This window comes from Labrus mixtus, chromosome 12 (genome assembly GCF_963584025.1).
Source record: "Labrus mixtus chromosome 12, fLabMix1.1, whole genome shotgun sequence".
Classification (NCBI taxonomy): Eukaryota; Metazoa; Chordata; class Actinopteri; order Labriformes; family Labridae; genus Labrus; species Labrus mixtus.
The window spans coordinates 9,847,642-9,862,021 of NC_083623.1; the positions used below are offsets into that span (position 1 = coordinate 9,847,642).

General features: G+C 38.7%; 1 protein-coding gene across 1 annotated transcript; it reads right to left on the bottom strand.

Moving 5' to 3' along the window:
* Positions 1-2,278: 2,278 nt before the first annotated feature.
* On the bottom strand, positions 2,279-9,344 carry rhag (Rh associated glycoprotein). The gene is made up of 10 exons (XM_061051872.1): positions 9,055-9,344; positions 5,015-5,198; positions 4,761-4,911; positions 4,522-4,669; positions 3,970-4,136; positions 3,729-3,866; positions 3,117-3,235; positions 2,886-2,959; positions 2,673-2,746; positions 2,279-2,411 (listed from the first exon to the last, which is right to left on the bottom strand). The coding sequence occupies exons 1-10, from the start codon at positions 9,233-9,235 to the stop codon at positions 2,337-2,339; spliced, it is 1,311 nt and encodes a 436-aa protein (XP_060907855.1). The 5' UTR covers positions 9,236-9,344; the 3' UTR covers positions 2,279-2,336.
* Between the last annotated feature and the right edge of the window lie 5,036 nt (positions 9,345-14,380).

Below are 14,380 nucleotides of genomic sequence, written 5' to 3' on the forward strand. Positions count from 1 at the left end.
TATTCAGCTGCTCACTTTGTAGTGTCTGTCCTATATGGTCCTAATATGAAAGGGTTGTTAAGTAGACATTTATTGGGAAAGTGTTAGCATGCCTAACTTCATAAATAGCATAGGTCGACCTTAAGTTGGTATTTAAGGCCCATATCATAAGTTTCCTGTCAGAAAATCTTATAAATCACCAATGTTATATTAACCAAAGCTAATTTCAAACAGTCACATTTGGCGCATTATAAAAATACATCTCTAATTTGCTATATTATGACCAAGATATGAACTCAGAATCACCTTACTGGTTCCAAAACTTTTTTTCTCATGACCTCACTTTGACTTGACAAGACTCTGTCGACCCCAGACAAACAAAACACACACAGCTTTTTGGTCAAAGTTAATTTGTTTTCAATCATGTAACGGTAATAGTTTTTTTCTACTGTGTTGCAAGGGAACATTTTTTAAGACCACATTAAGGCTTTTATGTGTATATTATTGTGGGCAGAGGAAGAAAGGCAGGGATGACATTTCTAAACTATGGATGACAGACAGAAGCTCTGCAAGTTTTTTGTTTTGGCATTGGCCCACAGTAGTCTGTGTTTGACCATATACAATATACTGTGTACTGTATACTGTATACTTTTTTTATCAATCAGGCGACCCCATTTGAATTCCATGCAACCCCAAAAGCCTGCCTCATACAGTAGAACCGTAGAAAACTGGTTCTTGGTCATAGTAAGGAATATATTCAATAGTTTTTGTATATGCATGAGGCAATATAGACAACTTTACCAAATATTAATGTGGTTATAAGTGTAAAAGAGAATAATAAAAAAGTAAAGTACATAGAGCCACTCTGTGTGTGATATATAAGGTGATACCAAATTATAACTACTACACTGTGGTCCGCTGTTAATCTCAGAAATAATTGAACTTGCTGCAAAATAACTCACGCAAAATCACGGGTGTGGTATTATACAAACACATCTTTATTTTGACAGTATTAGTACATTATACAAATTAGAGCACATGCTCACTGTATAAAAATAGAAAATCTTGTTGCGTGTCAGTGTCCTGGGCATCATAAATCGTTGGACTTACCAGAATATCATTGAGTAACATTATTGAAAGTGTTGTCAGTTTAGTCTAGCCCTGCGTTCCATTGTTGTATGTGTTAAACACAGTTAAATCTGACATTCAGCAGAAATCATCAGGTTCAAGAAAAGGCTACCTTATGTATATGTAAGTTAGTTTTTGGTCATAATTGCATCTCATATAAATGCCAGACCAATCTTATAATCAGTATGGCCGTTCCTGTTAACTTCTTTTAAAGATTTCTGAAAAGTATTCAGTACCAGGAGCTCTTTTTTTTTACCCTCATAAAACTGACCATGTCAATCCATCATGAAGATAAACTGTATTTACATGTAAGAATACATTGAATTGCACTCAGACAAAAATCATCTTCAGCCTGCCTTGAGACAACCGATGTTATGCTATATGCACAGATCTGAACGTACATCTTTATTGCATTAAAGAAATGGTAGAGCTGCCCTTAGATGGTTAGAAAATGTTGTAAGCAGAGAAAGATAAGCAACATAAAAAGTGATAACATATAACGCGACTATCCCTGCCTATGTCAGAGCCTCACTGCTTCTTTCTGTCTGACTCTTACTTACTCCTTTCAGAAGGAGTGGGCTCCAGTGAGGCGACGTGAAGCTACATATCAAGGCAGGTTTAAGCCCTTTCTTTGACCCAAGCTTCAGCAGAAACGCGTATGAAATATTAAAGAATGTACACAGAGAAATACACACTATACTAATATCTTAAAACATGCTGTAATGCTTATTTATAATATAAAAAAATGAAATAAAGAAAACAAGCTTATGGAAGTAGTTGTGTATGAGGCAGCAGTGAAACTAAGAATTGACCCACCCTGTTTTCTACAGTGGCTCATTAATGAAAACATCGATCACAACTTTCAGTGTAAAAAAAATCCCTGAATGTGACTGTTCTCCTTTCAAATTCAAATTCTCAGTAAGATTTCTTTCTTTGTGTACATGGGATAAACCAATATTCATTTTAGAAATTCTGACGATTCAATGTATGTTTTGGTGCTTGTTCTTCATTAGAAGAAACGTCAAGATGACATATACGCTGTGTTTATATCTTTGATTTGGAAACATTTTTGAAATGGACAAAACTGTCTGTTTTTGTGTCAGTATATCCAATTAATGTTTTTGTTTTTTTAAACCAAATTATAATAAATTAGAAATTGCTTTCTGTGAACTTGGTGTAGCTGATTAATGATTCTAAGTGTTTTCGCTCAGTAGACAGTTGGCAGCCAGTTAAACTTCTGCTTTGTTCTTTGAGTGATCAGCATGAGTCAAGCTCTCCTCATGCTCCTCCTCCTCCTCAGGAACCTGAAAAAACATGCAGACCAATTTATTTGTTTGTAGTGTAATGAAAGAGAACTTAATGAGACGTCTGTGCGTCATGTGGATGTCAAACAATAAAAACAATTGCCCTGTAAAACTTGTGTGGGGTTTAACAGTAGATAAAGTGAACCTCGTGAATCAATCAATTTCTATTTACATAGAAATCAAATAATAGGATCCCAAAACCACTAATTCAATAACCTGTGTTGCACAACAGTCAGAAACAGGTAAGTAGAGATTTCTTACCTCCCAGTAAATAGAGTCGTCGAAGCAGTTCTGGTCTGGTGGTTGTCCCCAGCACGGCAATTTCATTATTAAACCTTGAAGAAGGAAATGAAAGTTTTCATTAATCAGATTATGCCTTTCTGCTGAATCAAAACATACCCTGGACTTCTGTCATGTACCAACATTGTGCTCAGAAATGTAGCTATTTATTTGTGTGGTGTCATCTCCTCTCACCTGTTACAGCACCACCGGCCAAAGCAAACCCAAGAGATGACGCCAATGCAGCAGCTTGCATGGAAGCTTCACCTCTGAAGCGGAAGATGGAGAGGGGAGGGAGGAGGAGAGAGTAATGTAAGAGCTGACAAATGACCGAAAACCCCTAAATTACTTTAAAGCCACAGATATGTTTCTCGATGTGTTTTAATACGTTCATGTAATATTTGTGTTAAATAAAATGGCCCTTACTCTTTCTTTCCCAAAGCCACAGCCACAATACCAGCCAACCCGCCCAGGATGCCTGGCATGCCGTGCAGATTGTGGACGCCACAGGTATCCTGGATGCCAAGGTTTGATGCCAGGATGGGCTACACAGGAGAAATGGAACATCCACAGTGTCTTTTTAAAAGGTGAACTATGCATACGAAAGTCTTCATATTGACAAAATCTGCAGGATTTCAGGTATGTAATGATAAAAATGAGTAGCATTTTGCCAATAATTATCATTTTTTGTGCGTTGTATATCTTTATTAGTCGCGTAGTCTTAAAATGATCATATGAGGCCCGTGAAAGCTTTTCAGTGCTCAAGTTTTAACAAATTTCTGTTATATGAGAATAAGAATCCTAGAAACTATTCACATTTCAGAAGCTGAAACAGCTGTTTATCCCTAAAATGGATAAAGAAAAATACTTCAAATATGAATCTGTTACTAAAAGGATTGATGATTTTTTTTGCACCTTACTTATTCTTAATTGACTTATCATTCACAAGATGAACGGAGTAAACCTTTAAAAAAAACCCATCCTTTTAAATCTCTAAAGAGTCCTTTCTGTGTTATACACCTCAGACCACAAACTCACAGAGAGGTACTTGAAGCCCAGGGTAGAGATGATGCCCGCCACTAATCCAATCAGCATTGCCCCAAATGGCCCAATGGCCATGTCAGCACATGTTCCCACGGCAACGCCGCCAGCCAGAGTGGCGTTCTGTATATGCACCTGTGGTATGAAGAGATAACTAAGTAAGTGTCAGATTCATTTTTTATCTCTTATTCTTTATTCCTAATTATTTTATTGGGATACTAAAGGAAAGTTTCACGACCATGTCCAGTTTTCCTTTGTGTTCCACGAGGCTGGAGATGGCGTAGGCAGACATCACACAGGTGGCCAGGGAGAGGTATGTGTTAACCACTGCTGTGAGCTGAGTGTAGCCAGGCTCAGCAATGGCCGAGTTAAAGCTGGGCCAGAACATCCACAGGAAGACGGTTCCTTTTGGAGAGAGAGAGAGAGAGGCAAGAATGCAGAATTTCTACCATCATCCAAATGATAAAACTCTCAAGATACAAACTTGCAGTTGAGATGAGGCAATATTAATCTAAACTGCATGTTCACTGGGCATGCTGCATGGTTATTTATGACCACTAGGTGGCACATGTTTTACATGTACAGGAGGCCACTGACAAAGCAGTCAGGGTAATAAACAGATAAAGCATATTTGCTTTAAACAGAAGCATAGAATATTAGATTAGTTTAAAGTGTAACAATACAACACAATCTAACACTAAAAACTATGTTGATCTCTTTAGGGGTACAGAAACCCTGGGACATACAACAAAAAGTTAATGATACAAAAGATAAAAAAACTGGTGCTTACCAATCATGGCAAACAGATCAGAGTGATACACAGATCCGTCATTCTCATGTCCGTTTCTTAAACCTGGTCTGTAAAGTACTCTTGCCACTGCCAGGCCAAAGTAGGCTCCATAGGCGTGGATGATCATGGATGCTCCTACATCATTAGCCTGAAAGGGAGAAGGTACAACGGGTCTGTAAGAGCACAGTCCTGCCAGTCTTTTATATCAACGTTTGCATTTTGATTCATGGTGTACTCACTCCAAGGACATTTGCCACAAGGTGTTCATTAATGGAGAAGATGGTGATCTCCAGGACGGTCATGATGAGGAGCTGCACAGGGCTGGTTTTACCCAGGACGGCCCCGAAGGAGATCAGGACTGTAGCCGTGCTGAAGTCTGCGTTTATAATTCTGCAGGAGAGAGAAGAATACGAGACGTAAGGAAAACAAATATAATGACAAAATTAGGAAAACAAAGCTTTTTTTTTTTTTTTTAAATAAAAGGCACTCATACTTGAAGATGCTGACTTTGATCTTGCCATCCTCCATATGCCAGAAGCCCTGCATGAGGAGGCCCCACTGCAGGCCGAAGGCAGCCAGGAGCAAGTTGACCCCCACGCTGCTGAACCCGTATCTCTTCAGGAAGGTCATCAGGAAGCCGAAGCCGATGAAGATCATGACATGGACATCCTGAAACACTGGAGGAATGAGGAGAGAGGTCAGTTCTGCTGCTGAAGACAGGGCCCTGCTTTGTTTTGTGTGTCCTACTTTAGCCTCAGCTAACCAGGGGCATGAAATTAAGTCAAATGAAACCATCTTTTAACACACTGCCTTCTATTATTCATTATCCATTTGTAAAGATTTAGCTGGTCACGGCGGTATTCTTTTGACTTTGTAGTTTATCTGATTTAAAGATACTTGGCTTCACAGCAGTAATTTGCTTTATCTGCCGTGACATGGTAGCTGCACAGGCTATTAAATCACACCATGAAAAGTATTCTGTGGAAAAAAAACCCTGATGTTTATGTGGATTTTGTAGCCTTGTGCTATTTCTATTAGCTTCATATGATCTTAATACGTTTAAACTTAACAAATCTCAGGAGGAGAGGACATTTGGACATAACATCCTCTACTATTAGTCTTCACTGCCAAAGACAGCAGAAATGATTTTTAATTATCTGATGTTTAAGTATACATGGTGATTTTAATACATTTAAAGAATGACAGAACACAGAAAACTCTTAGTGCTTTTTTTTGTTAGATTTGCATTGAACTTGGTGCTCCTTCCAAAGCCTTGATGAGACAGGAAGTGTGGCTCCTGTTTCCCAAAAGCTGTAAAGCCTGATATGATGAGACCCTCATGTGGAAAAGGCATCAAGGTGGACGTGTGCGCAGGTTATGAAACAATGTGTTCCATTTCCTCAGTCCGTAATGAGCATGAACGAAGCCACTCTTGTCTCAACAAGACACGCCTACTCTTATACTGTAATAGGGAGGCCTCTACTTCTATTCTTCAGAACCGTTTTTCTTTTTTTTGCATTTGAATTTGTTAATTCCTGTAGAGGACATGATGTTGCCAGGTATGCCTTCATGAAGTTACACTAAGCCAAGAAATAGTCAGTTGTCACATAACCCCTGCTCTGATATAACCCTATTACCTACTTTCACACTTTTGTTTTTGTTCTGATTAAACAATGACATAACACATGGTAATGAACTTTTTTTTTTTTAAATGCTGGTAAATAAATCTTACCCTCTGCTTCCAGTCTTTGTGCTGAGCTAAGCCTACCAGCTGCATCACTATGTTTATCGAAGTGCAGAAAAGCAACAGATCTTCCGAATTACACCCAATTTCACGAAACAATTTCCCTAAATTTTATAAACAACTTATTCATGACAATTAAATAATTGGTCATGGCCTTCAAAATATAAAAGGCAGTCATTTTTTTCAAATGACCATTTGCCCCCCATCTCTCTGCTCCTCTTATTTTAATAGTTAATGAATGTATGTACACAGCAGATATGAGGAAAACAAGCACACCTGCTACATGGTGATATTTTCTGTTTGTCTACTTCAAGGAAATTTTTTCACTCAGAAAAACAAGCACTGGTTTTAAATGCAGCACAGAATGACAACAAAAAATGGCAGAACAAAAAAATCCTCCACACTTATTTTCACAAACAAGATTTTACATGTAGAGTACATCAGCATATTTTAAACACAAATTCAGTAAAACGGTTGGCATGAAAAATCAACAGCTACTTTTGTGTGGCTAAATTAAAGAGTGCACTGTTTACTGTTATTGGGAGTTTCTAACAGAAACAGCTCACTGAACACATGTGGGCTGCTTGAATCATACATCAACGGGCTAAAAATTGAGCTGCTCATTTGGACTTTCAGAGCTGTTGCCTGTCTACTCTGTTTCAAGTACTGTTTTTTAAATGGAATAAATGTTAGTACAAAGGGATTTATCGAATGTATACTTAATATTCAAATAATAAAAAATAATCAAAAGAAAAGTCATTCCATGCCGATGATCTCTAGAACAACAGAGAACAAAGTGTCATTATTATCTCCCTTTGTTCTACGTCAGTCTGTAATCAGGGATGATTGAAGACACATCTCATCTCCCTAACCTGGCATTGTGTCTGTAAATATTATCCTTTCGCAGAGACACTCTTTACCATTTTCCTTTTCACACAAAGTTCACCAGGTTTTGGATTTAAGAAACCAAACCAGCTATGAAGAAAACAATGTTGAAGTTTGGATTTGTGGTCAGCTTGAAAATCATGACTCGTCCTTGTCTGAAACCGTGTAACGTGTGGTCAGCTTTTCAAACAGTGCACACATATCAGTAGAAGCGAGTTGGGGTGCAAATATTTGATTTAGCTCACATGCATGGAGCTGTTTTGAAGAAAACCTGTTTGCAAGTCTGTTTGAACATTGACCCTCACTCACATTCACATCTGGGCGACTAAGGCCTCTTTTACTTTCGGTGGGGTTTTTGAAGTATAGTATATTAAAGACAGTGGGGGTGGTAAAGTTGGAAAACAGCCAGAATGAATGGCACCGCGCCCAGATGTTAGGTAATGCTCTGTAGTCTTGCAAAGAATTGGGTGAGCAGATATGAGGGAGGATATACCCAGAGTGACTACCTGAGCACAGTCTGTTGAGCAAGGATACATCAGAGCAGGAGGACTAATGATTATTACGTTTCTTAAACACTGGAGCAATTGATCTCCTTGCCTTTGATGTCTTCATTCTGCAATCTACTCTAAACAAAAATCTCTACAAGGTTCTTAAATAGGACTGCATGCCATGTTTTTTGTTTCAAACCACATAACCAATATTTGTTTCTGTCATTTAAATTACAAGTTCAGATTTGTTTCATAATGAAAAAGCCTTGTTAGCTTTTAATTGCTCTCAATTGCTCTCACCCACAATTCTCTGCCTATTTGCCTTTCTTTGAAGACATAATCACAGATGTCTCGTATGGGTTGGATAGCATATCTCTTCATGTGATACAGTCCCATTCTACATGACTTCACTTTAGTAGAGTTTTTTAGTTGAGCACAAAGACATTTAATATTTTAAAGCATTTGCAGATTTAGATGTATATCCTCTTGTGTGAAACAATATTAGACTCCTATGATCATTTTTTTGTCTCAACATTTTCACATTTGAACTTTTTGCCTAGCATGATTTAAAATAAAGTGGAATGGAAAAAAATAGACATTTTTTAAAAGACCATTGTTATACAGAAACATCATATCTGATGTAGAATGTATGCAAACCCTTAATGTTACGCATGGGCTAATATCTGTAAGCCACACCTGCCCCACCCTATCATGAGCAGCCAGGCGTACAGCAAAACAGCAGTTTACAGATGCAACTGTGATAATGCAGATAAACATTCAAAGAAACCTTAACTGTAGAAGCCACTTTTTGCTCATTCAGTACCATAGTTTAATAAAAGTACCTTGAAATTGATACTTTAAAAGCAACACAAACATCAAAAGCATGTTTCTGCCTTGTCTAACCATCTGTTTTTGTCCTATATAAGCTCCGTGTTTGAGACATTAATTCAAATCACATGTGACCTACACTGTGGGAGACATGACACTCTCCCCTGCAGGATCGTCTGGACTCCTCAGCTGCAGCCCCATGACTTCCCTTATTGCATTCAGCAGACCTACTCTGGGAACAGCCTCTATTTCAGTTTGAAGCTAATTGGCAAATTACAGCCTGAAAACAGAATTCACATTTTTCCAATAAAGAAAGACAACCTTTTTCAGGTCAGTCAGCACTTCAAAGTGGAAGACTGAAAAACCAAACTTGAAAAAACATGAATGATCTGTGGATATATTCATTTTTAGGGGGGTAAACAACCTTAATTTCAGAGCTTTCCCAAACACTTATGTGCAATTATTTAATGAATAGCTTTATAATCCATTGTTTTAACCTCTTGTAAAAGTTGTAAAAGTAGCGTTGACCAAACATTAATGCATCAAGTATCAGAGCATCCCTCAGCAAGCATCCCCATGTAGACTTACTGGGGTAGAGCTCCATTGGTGGCACTTCATGGTCGGTCGCATTGGAGTGTTCACCACCATGCCCATGATGTTTTCCATCATCATAGACCACAAACACCGCAAACAGAATGATGGTGATAATCTCCAGAGCCAAGGCCACAATAGGGAACTTCAGCCTCATGTTGGTGGCGTACGCAGGCATCCTGAGACCAACTGTGTTTATCAGTTACAGTCTGACTCACACACGCAAACTCTGCCTGTCGGTTGATCTATTTCAGTCCCTTTTAGGGGTTGTGCTATGTGAAAGGAGAGAGAAAGGTTGTGTCTGGTTTTAAACTAATGTAGGTTTCGTGGTGACCAATGACAGGGCAGAAAACTGAGGCACGGGTTGTGGACACCCCCCTCATGCACTTTGCTCATGGGGATGGGTTTCCTTTGTGGACGTCAGTGGGGACAAAGCAAAACACATATGAAAGAGAGACACTGAGGAATTCTTAATGACTTCACTATCCCCCTCATTTTTCACTGTCATGTTTGTTGACTTGTTGACTTGACTTGAGAAGTTTGATAGATGCAAATCTTGGACAGGAATGCCTCTCAGTAGATCTACAGTAGCTTTTTAAAGAAAATACCTATTTGATTTGCTCCACTGAACACTGTTAGTCCTACATTTTAAAACAACCAAGGTTGACTAAATGGCTTAACAGAGTAAAAGATAAAAGATGAAACTAGAATACATCATAAAAATATATTAAATGTAATAGTGAATTCGAAAGGAGAGCCAAACTCATGAAATTGATCTTCAACAGGGATTTAAAACATTCAAGAGTAAGGGTATCTTTAATGGTGAGCTGTTCCACGGGTTTGGGGCAGCTCTGTGCTCTGGCTGGAGTATGAACATGGAGCAATTCATTTAAGTAAGGCGGTGCAAATCCATTTGGGGCCAACAAAAAGTTGACAAAAGTCAACAAAAATATTTTAAAATCAACCATGTGGCAGACAGGAAGCCAGTGGAGGGAAAGCAGCGCAAGGTTAATGTGGTCCCTCCTTTTCTTGCCTGTCAGGAGGCATGTGTTAAATGACCACCTGTTCCAAACCATAGACTGTAAAAAAAAGAAAAAAGGCAGGCCTTAAGCCTCCTGACAAACAGCTACACTGTCAATCAGGTCAGCTATGGGATTTATTGTGAATAATGCTTTTCTTTCATTAAATCAAGATGGATGAGTTATCATCAAATTCACCCCCTGTACAATGTGTGCTGACAGAGACATTAGATAATCAGACCGTTTTAGTTTTTTGTACCGGGCTCTAAACATTTTAATTTCTGATGAAGAATTTGTTTTTTTGAAGGGTTGTGCATGTGACTTCCAGTGCTTCTACAGCCAAGTGCCTCAAGATGTTTTAAATGCATTGATCACCCTCTCTAAATCATTAGGAGGGAGATAGGCTTTCACTTTGGCTATTTAATCCTAACACAATTTTCCAAACGTTATAAGAGGATCATTTGAGTGGATTATTTAAAAAAATATATATTATCATTGAACTACAGTATATCTAATCAAGTAAAAGAAGCATTTTAATATTGTCATGTTTTCCCTGAATATTACCTGCTGCGTTCAGACATAGGCTCACACCCACTTGTGGCAGAAATTTGTCCATGGGGCGAGAAAAAGACAGTTCAGTTCAGTTCAGACCTTTATTGTCCCTGGAACGGAAATTAGAGTTACAGCAGTGGACCAAAACACAGTAAATAAAAAGACATAGGACAGTGCAACACAAAGAGTCACGTTGAAATATTCGTCCATTGCGTTTTCACAAGCAGCTCTTGATTGCACTGCATGTGAGAAAGGGGCTCATATCAACGTTCTGCAATTAAAACCTGTGAGGGAAGAAGCAACCTCTTTTAACCTTTTTTTAACCTTTTTTCATTGTCTCTTGTTGCTGTGCATCGTCACTCCACTTCTGACCCCTGCAGACTGTGTATGTAACTGTATCAGGTTACTTCATTGTTCAAGTCCTTTACTGTCAACCCTTACACAGTACATACATGTACTTCCTTTCCCATTGGAAGCTATTCAACTCTGGTTGGCTTGCAGGTTCTGTTCCATTAAGTGGCTCCCACAGTGAGTGTGGTGTCAATCTGAGGCCTCTCACCAAATTACTTCAGGCCAGAGGTCCTTAATTATAGGCCAAGAGCTTTATGAATGAGCAGAGTAGTTAATCACTGGCAGTGACACATCTCTGTTTGTCTTGGATCTCAGTGTACCAAGGGTTTTCCCAGACCCTCTGGGAAATTACTTCCAAATGTTGAGAGAAATCAAAAACTCTGCAGCCCTGCTCAAATGAATCTACTCCTGCTGACTCATTATTCTTTCATACTCCAGATTGTGGTTTTAGTTTTGATCTGATAGTGAAGGTCCTCTGTTTATACAAACAAATGATACAACTTACACATTTGAACTGTATAGTAGGATTTGTGGTCAAACTGTTTCATTCATAAATCCAATTTTACAAGGAGCTGAAAAAGATCTGTGACCATCATGAATGAACGTAAGTCTTAAAACTTAAAACAAAGTGTGTTAGTCTAACTCCTGCCATTCAAACAATTTCCTAATGTTCCCTGGAGTAGCTCCAACCCTGAGAAATGTTTGTATAATGGTGAAACTTTCAATATTAGAACCATTATAATGTCCAAAGTTCTTCATTGTTTAGCCAAAAGGATCACATTTTCTCCAGTCAGCTGAAATCCATACGCTTTGATGGAAAGCATGAGAATTGCTCGTTGTCACGACTGTTCAACAACAGTAAATGTGAGATTCTGAACCAGAATCTCACATTTCACAGCGGGGTCTCCCTGAGGTCCCGCAGCTGTCAACTTGCTGCTTTTGCCAACATTTTTCCTCTAACCTTGAGTGCACAGAATTCACTTTTTACGTAATCTGTTTTGTCAACTTAGACAAACAAATATGTGCATAAACATGCAGAAAGCTAGCTTATGATCTGGGTTGCTCTGTCTAAATGTTAGCTTCTCTGTTGGAGCATTAAGGCCAGATAAGAAGTGTGGCCATCAGAACTTAATGTTTTTTTTTTATTTTTATGGGAGAACTAATCTAACTGGCAGCTAGCTAGAGTTGACCTATTATGCTGATGCCCATTTTAAAACTCATAGTGTTACAATGCTGGATGCCCGTACTAAACGTGTTTTAGCTCGTCAGGTTAATGTACGTTGGCGTAACCCTCGGAAGGTTTGCGGAGTGCGCTAAACGGCTTGTTCTGCAAATGCAAATCACGTGGTAGTTCCCTGATATGAAATCCAGATTTTCACGAGATGGCTTCAGGTTCTCTCTACATAGGCCGGTGGAGACGTTTTCATTGGCTGTTCTGCGAGCATGCGAGTTCAGCCCGGGGGCGTTCTGCTCCCAGAAGGTTTCCATACAGCTGGCAAATCACAAGTAAATGTACAGCGGCTCTCTCTTAAAGAGACAGCAGCTGAAACAAACCATTTGCGGCAGAGGCGAAAATAAAGACTTTTACAGTTGCAGATATAAGATAAAAAAAAATGAGCTGCAAATCATGCAAAGCTACTCTATAGGTTTCACGGACTGACAATTTGAAAGGTGACAATGACTATAATGTAGGCTTTTTAATAAATCTGGTTAGCTTTGTTGCTAGTGTTGCTGCGAGAAGAGGATAGTGAGATGCAGAGACAATGAAAATAATCGTACAGCCACGGTGACAGACTAGCAGGAGCATAATCCTTTCTGGGTAGCATGTAAGTAGTTAGCTTCTCCAGCTATATTAGTTTGGGATGAGGACGTAGACAGAAAAGGTGCTTGCTATGTTTGAATCTCTGTCTCTCTCTGTCGTTGATTTGCATACAGGAAACATTCGTCAGATTCTCATTTTCCACGGTGTAAAAACAAATCGCTGTTAGTCGTATTTGTAAACGTTTCATCAAACAACCCTTTTGTTGGTCCTGGAAGTAAATGTGTTGGCTTGTACAGAAAGTTTGAATACTGAAGCAACAAAGCAGAGAAGAAACAGCTGGGCCGAACAACTATTTAATTTATCAGTTTTTAATCTAGCCTCCCTGTGAACTTCACATTCCAGGGAAACCATTAAGCGATTTATCTCTGCTCACTCACAACCCCACCGTAAAGCGCAGATTGCTGGAAAATAAACAAGCCATCAGGCTCAAATGTGCTCCATCCTTTAGCTGTGATTCCCCACGTGGGGTTATGCAATGCACATAACTACACAACCCTCTCTGATGTCCTGTGCTGCTTCCAGACCTACCAGACCTACTGTATTATCCTCTGTTACCTGGTCAAAGATAGGTTTGGCGATTCACTGCCTCATATGTAGACTCATGATAATGACTCACATCCTGAAATAAATGTGCCTTTACTCAAGCAGGTGCTGTAGAATTATTGAGAAGTCTGTTTTAATGATTCAAAGTCACACTAAGAAGAAAACGAGATCTTCACTGATGCCTGTTATTTAGTTTAGTTTATTTCAATTCAGTATCACAGCACATCAAGAAAAACAAAGAGCATCGGTGTGGTAGAAGCTGGGGTTCAAAAAATGTCATTTTTTATGGCGATATGAACATTAAACATATTACAAAAGATCGACTTGTATCGCATTGCATAAACAAAAATATTTCCATAAGCACACCCAGAGCCTCTGGAATAATGGTCAGGATTTCTGACCATTTTGACAATAAGAAGAAGCACTCGCCAGCTGTCAGCAGATTAAATAGTGTCGAGTTAGTGGTGGAGTTATCTTAGATTCACTAGGTACATGTTGCAATCGCAGGTACTTTGTAAATTATGTTGAACAGCAAATAGATAGAGATTGTAAGTAATGGGGAATATATATGCTTTATTATTTGTTTATCTATCATACCTCATATTGTCTCCACAGTATTGAACAATGAAAAAGCACATCTCAGATATTCACCATATCGTGCTGGCCTAGGAGGAACCTTCTTACCTCTTTCAAATGTATCTTAGTAATTACTTCAGTAACTCACAGTTCACTTGACCAATCTTTTATTTATTTAATTATTATTTTTATTGACATTTTTATCACATCACAATACAAACAAGAGTGAAAACCCACAACCCCAATCCATGGACATTTGAATTACATGTATCACATATTGGAGACACAGAGGGGTAAATCTTATGGAGCATGACTTTAGAATAATGAAAACGGTGAATGACTTTGAACTGAATTAACCTGTGTCTACTATTAATTGAAAAACTATGAATACGGGATAGTGCAGTTCTCCATAGTTTTATCAGGCAATGCAGCATTGATTTCACTTGGCCAATCTTGAGTG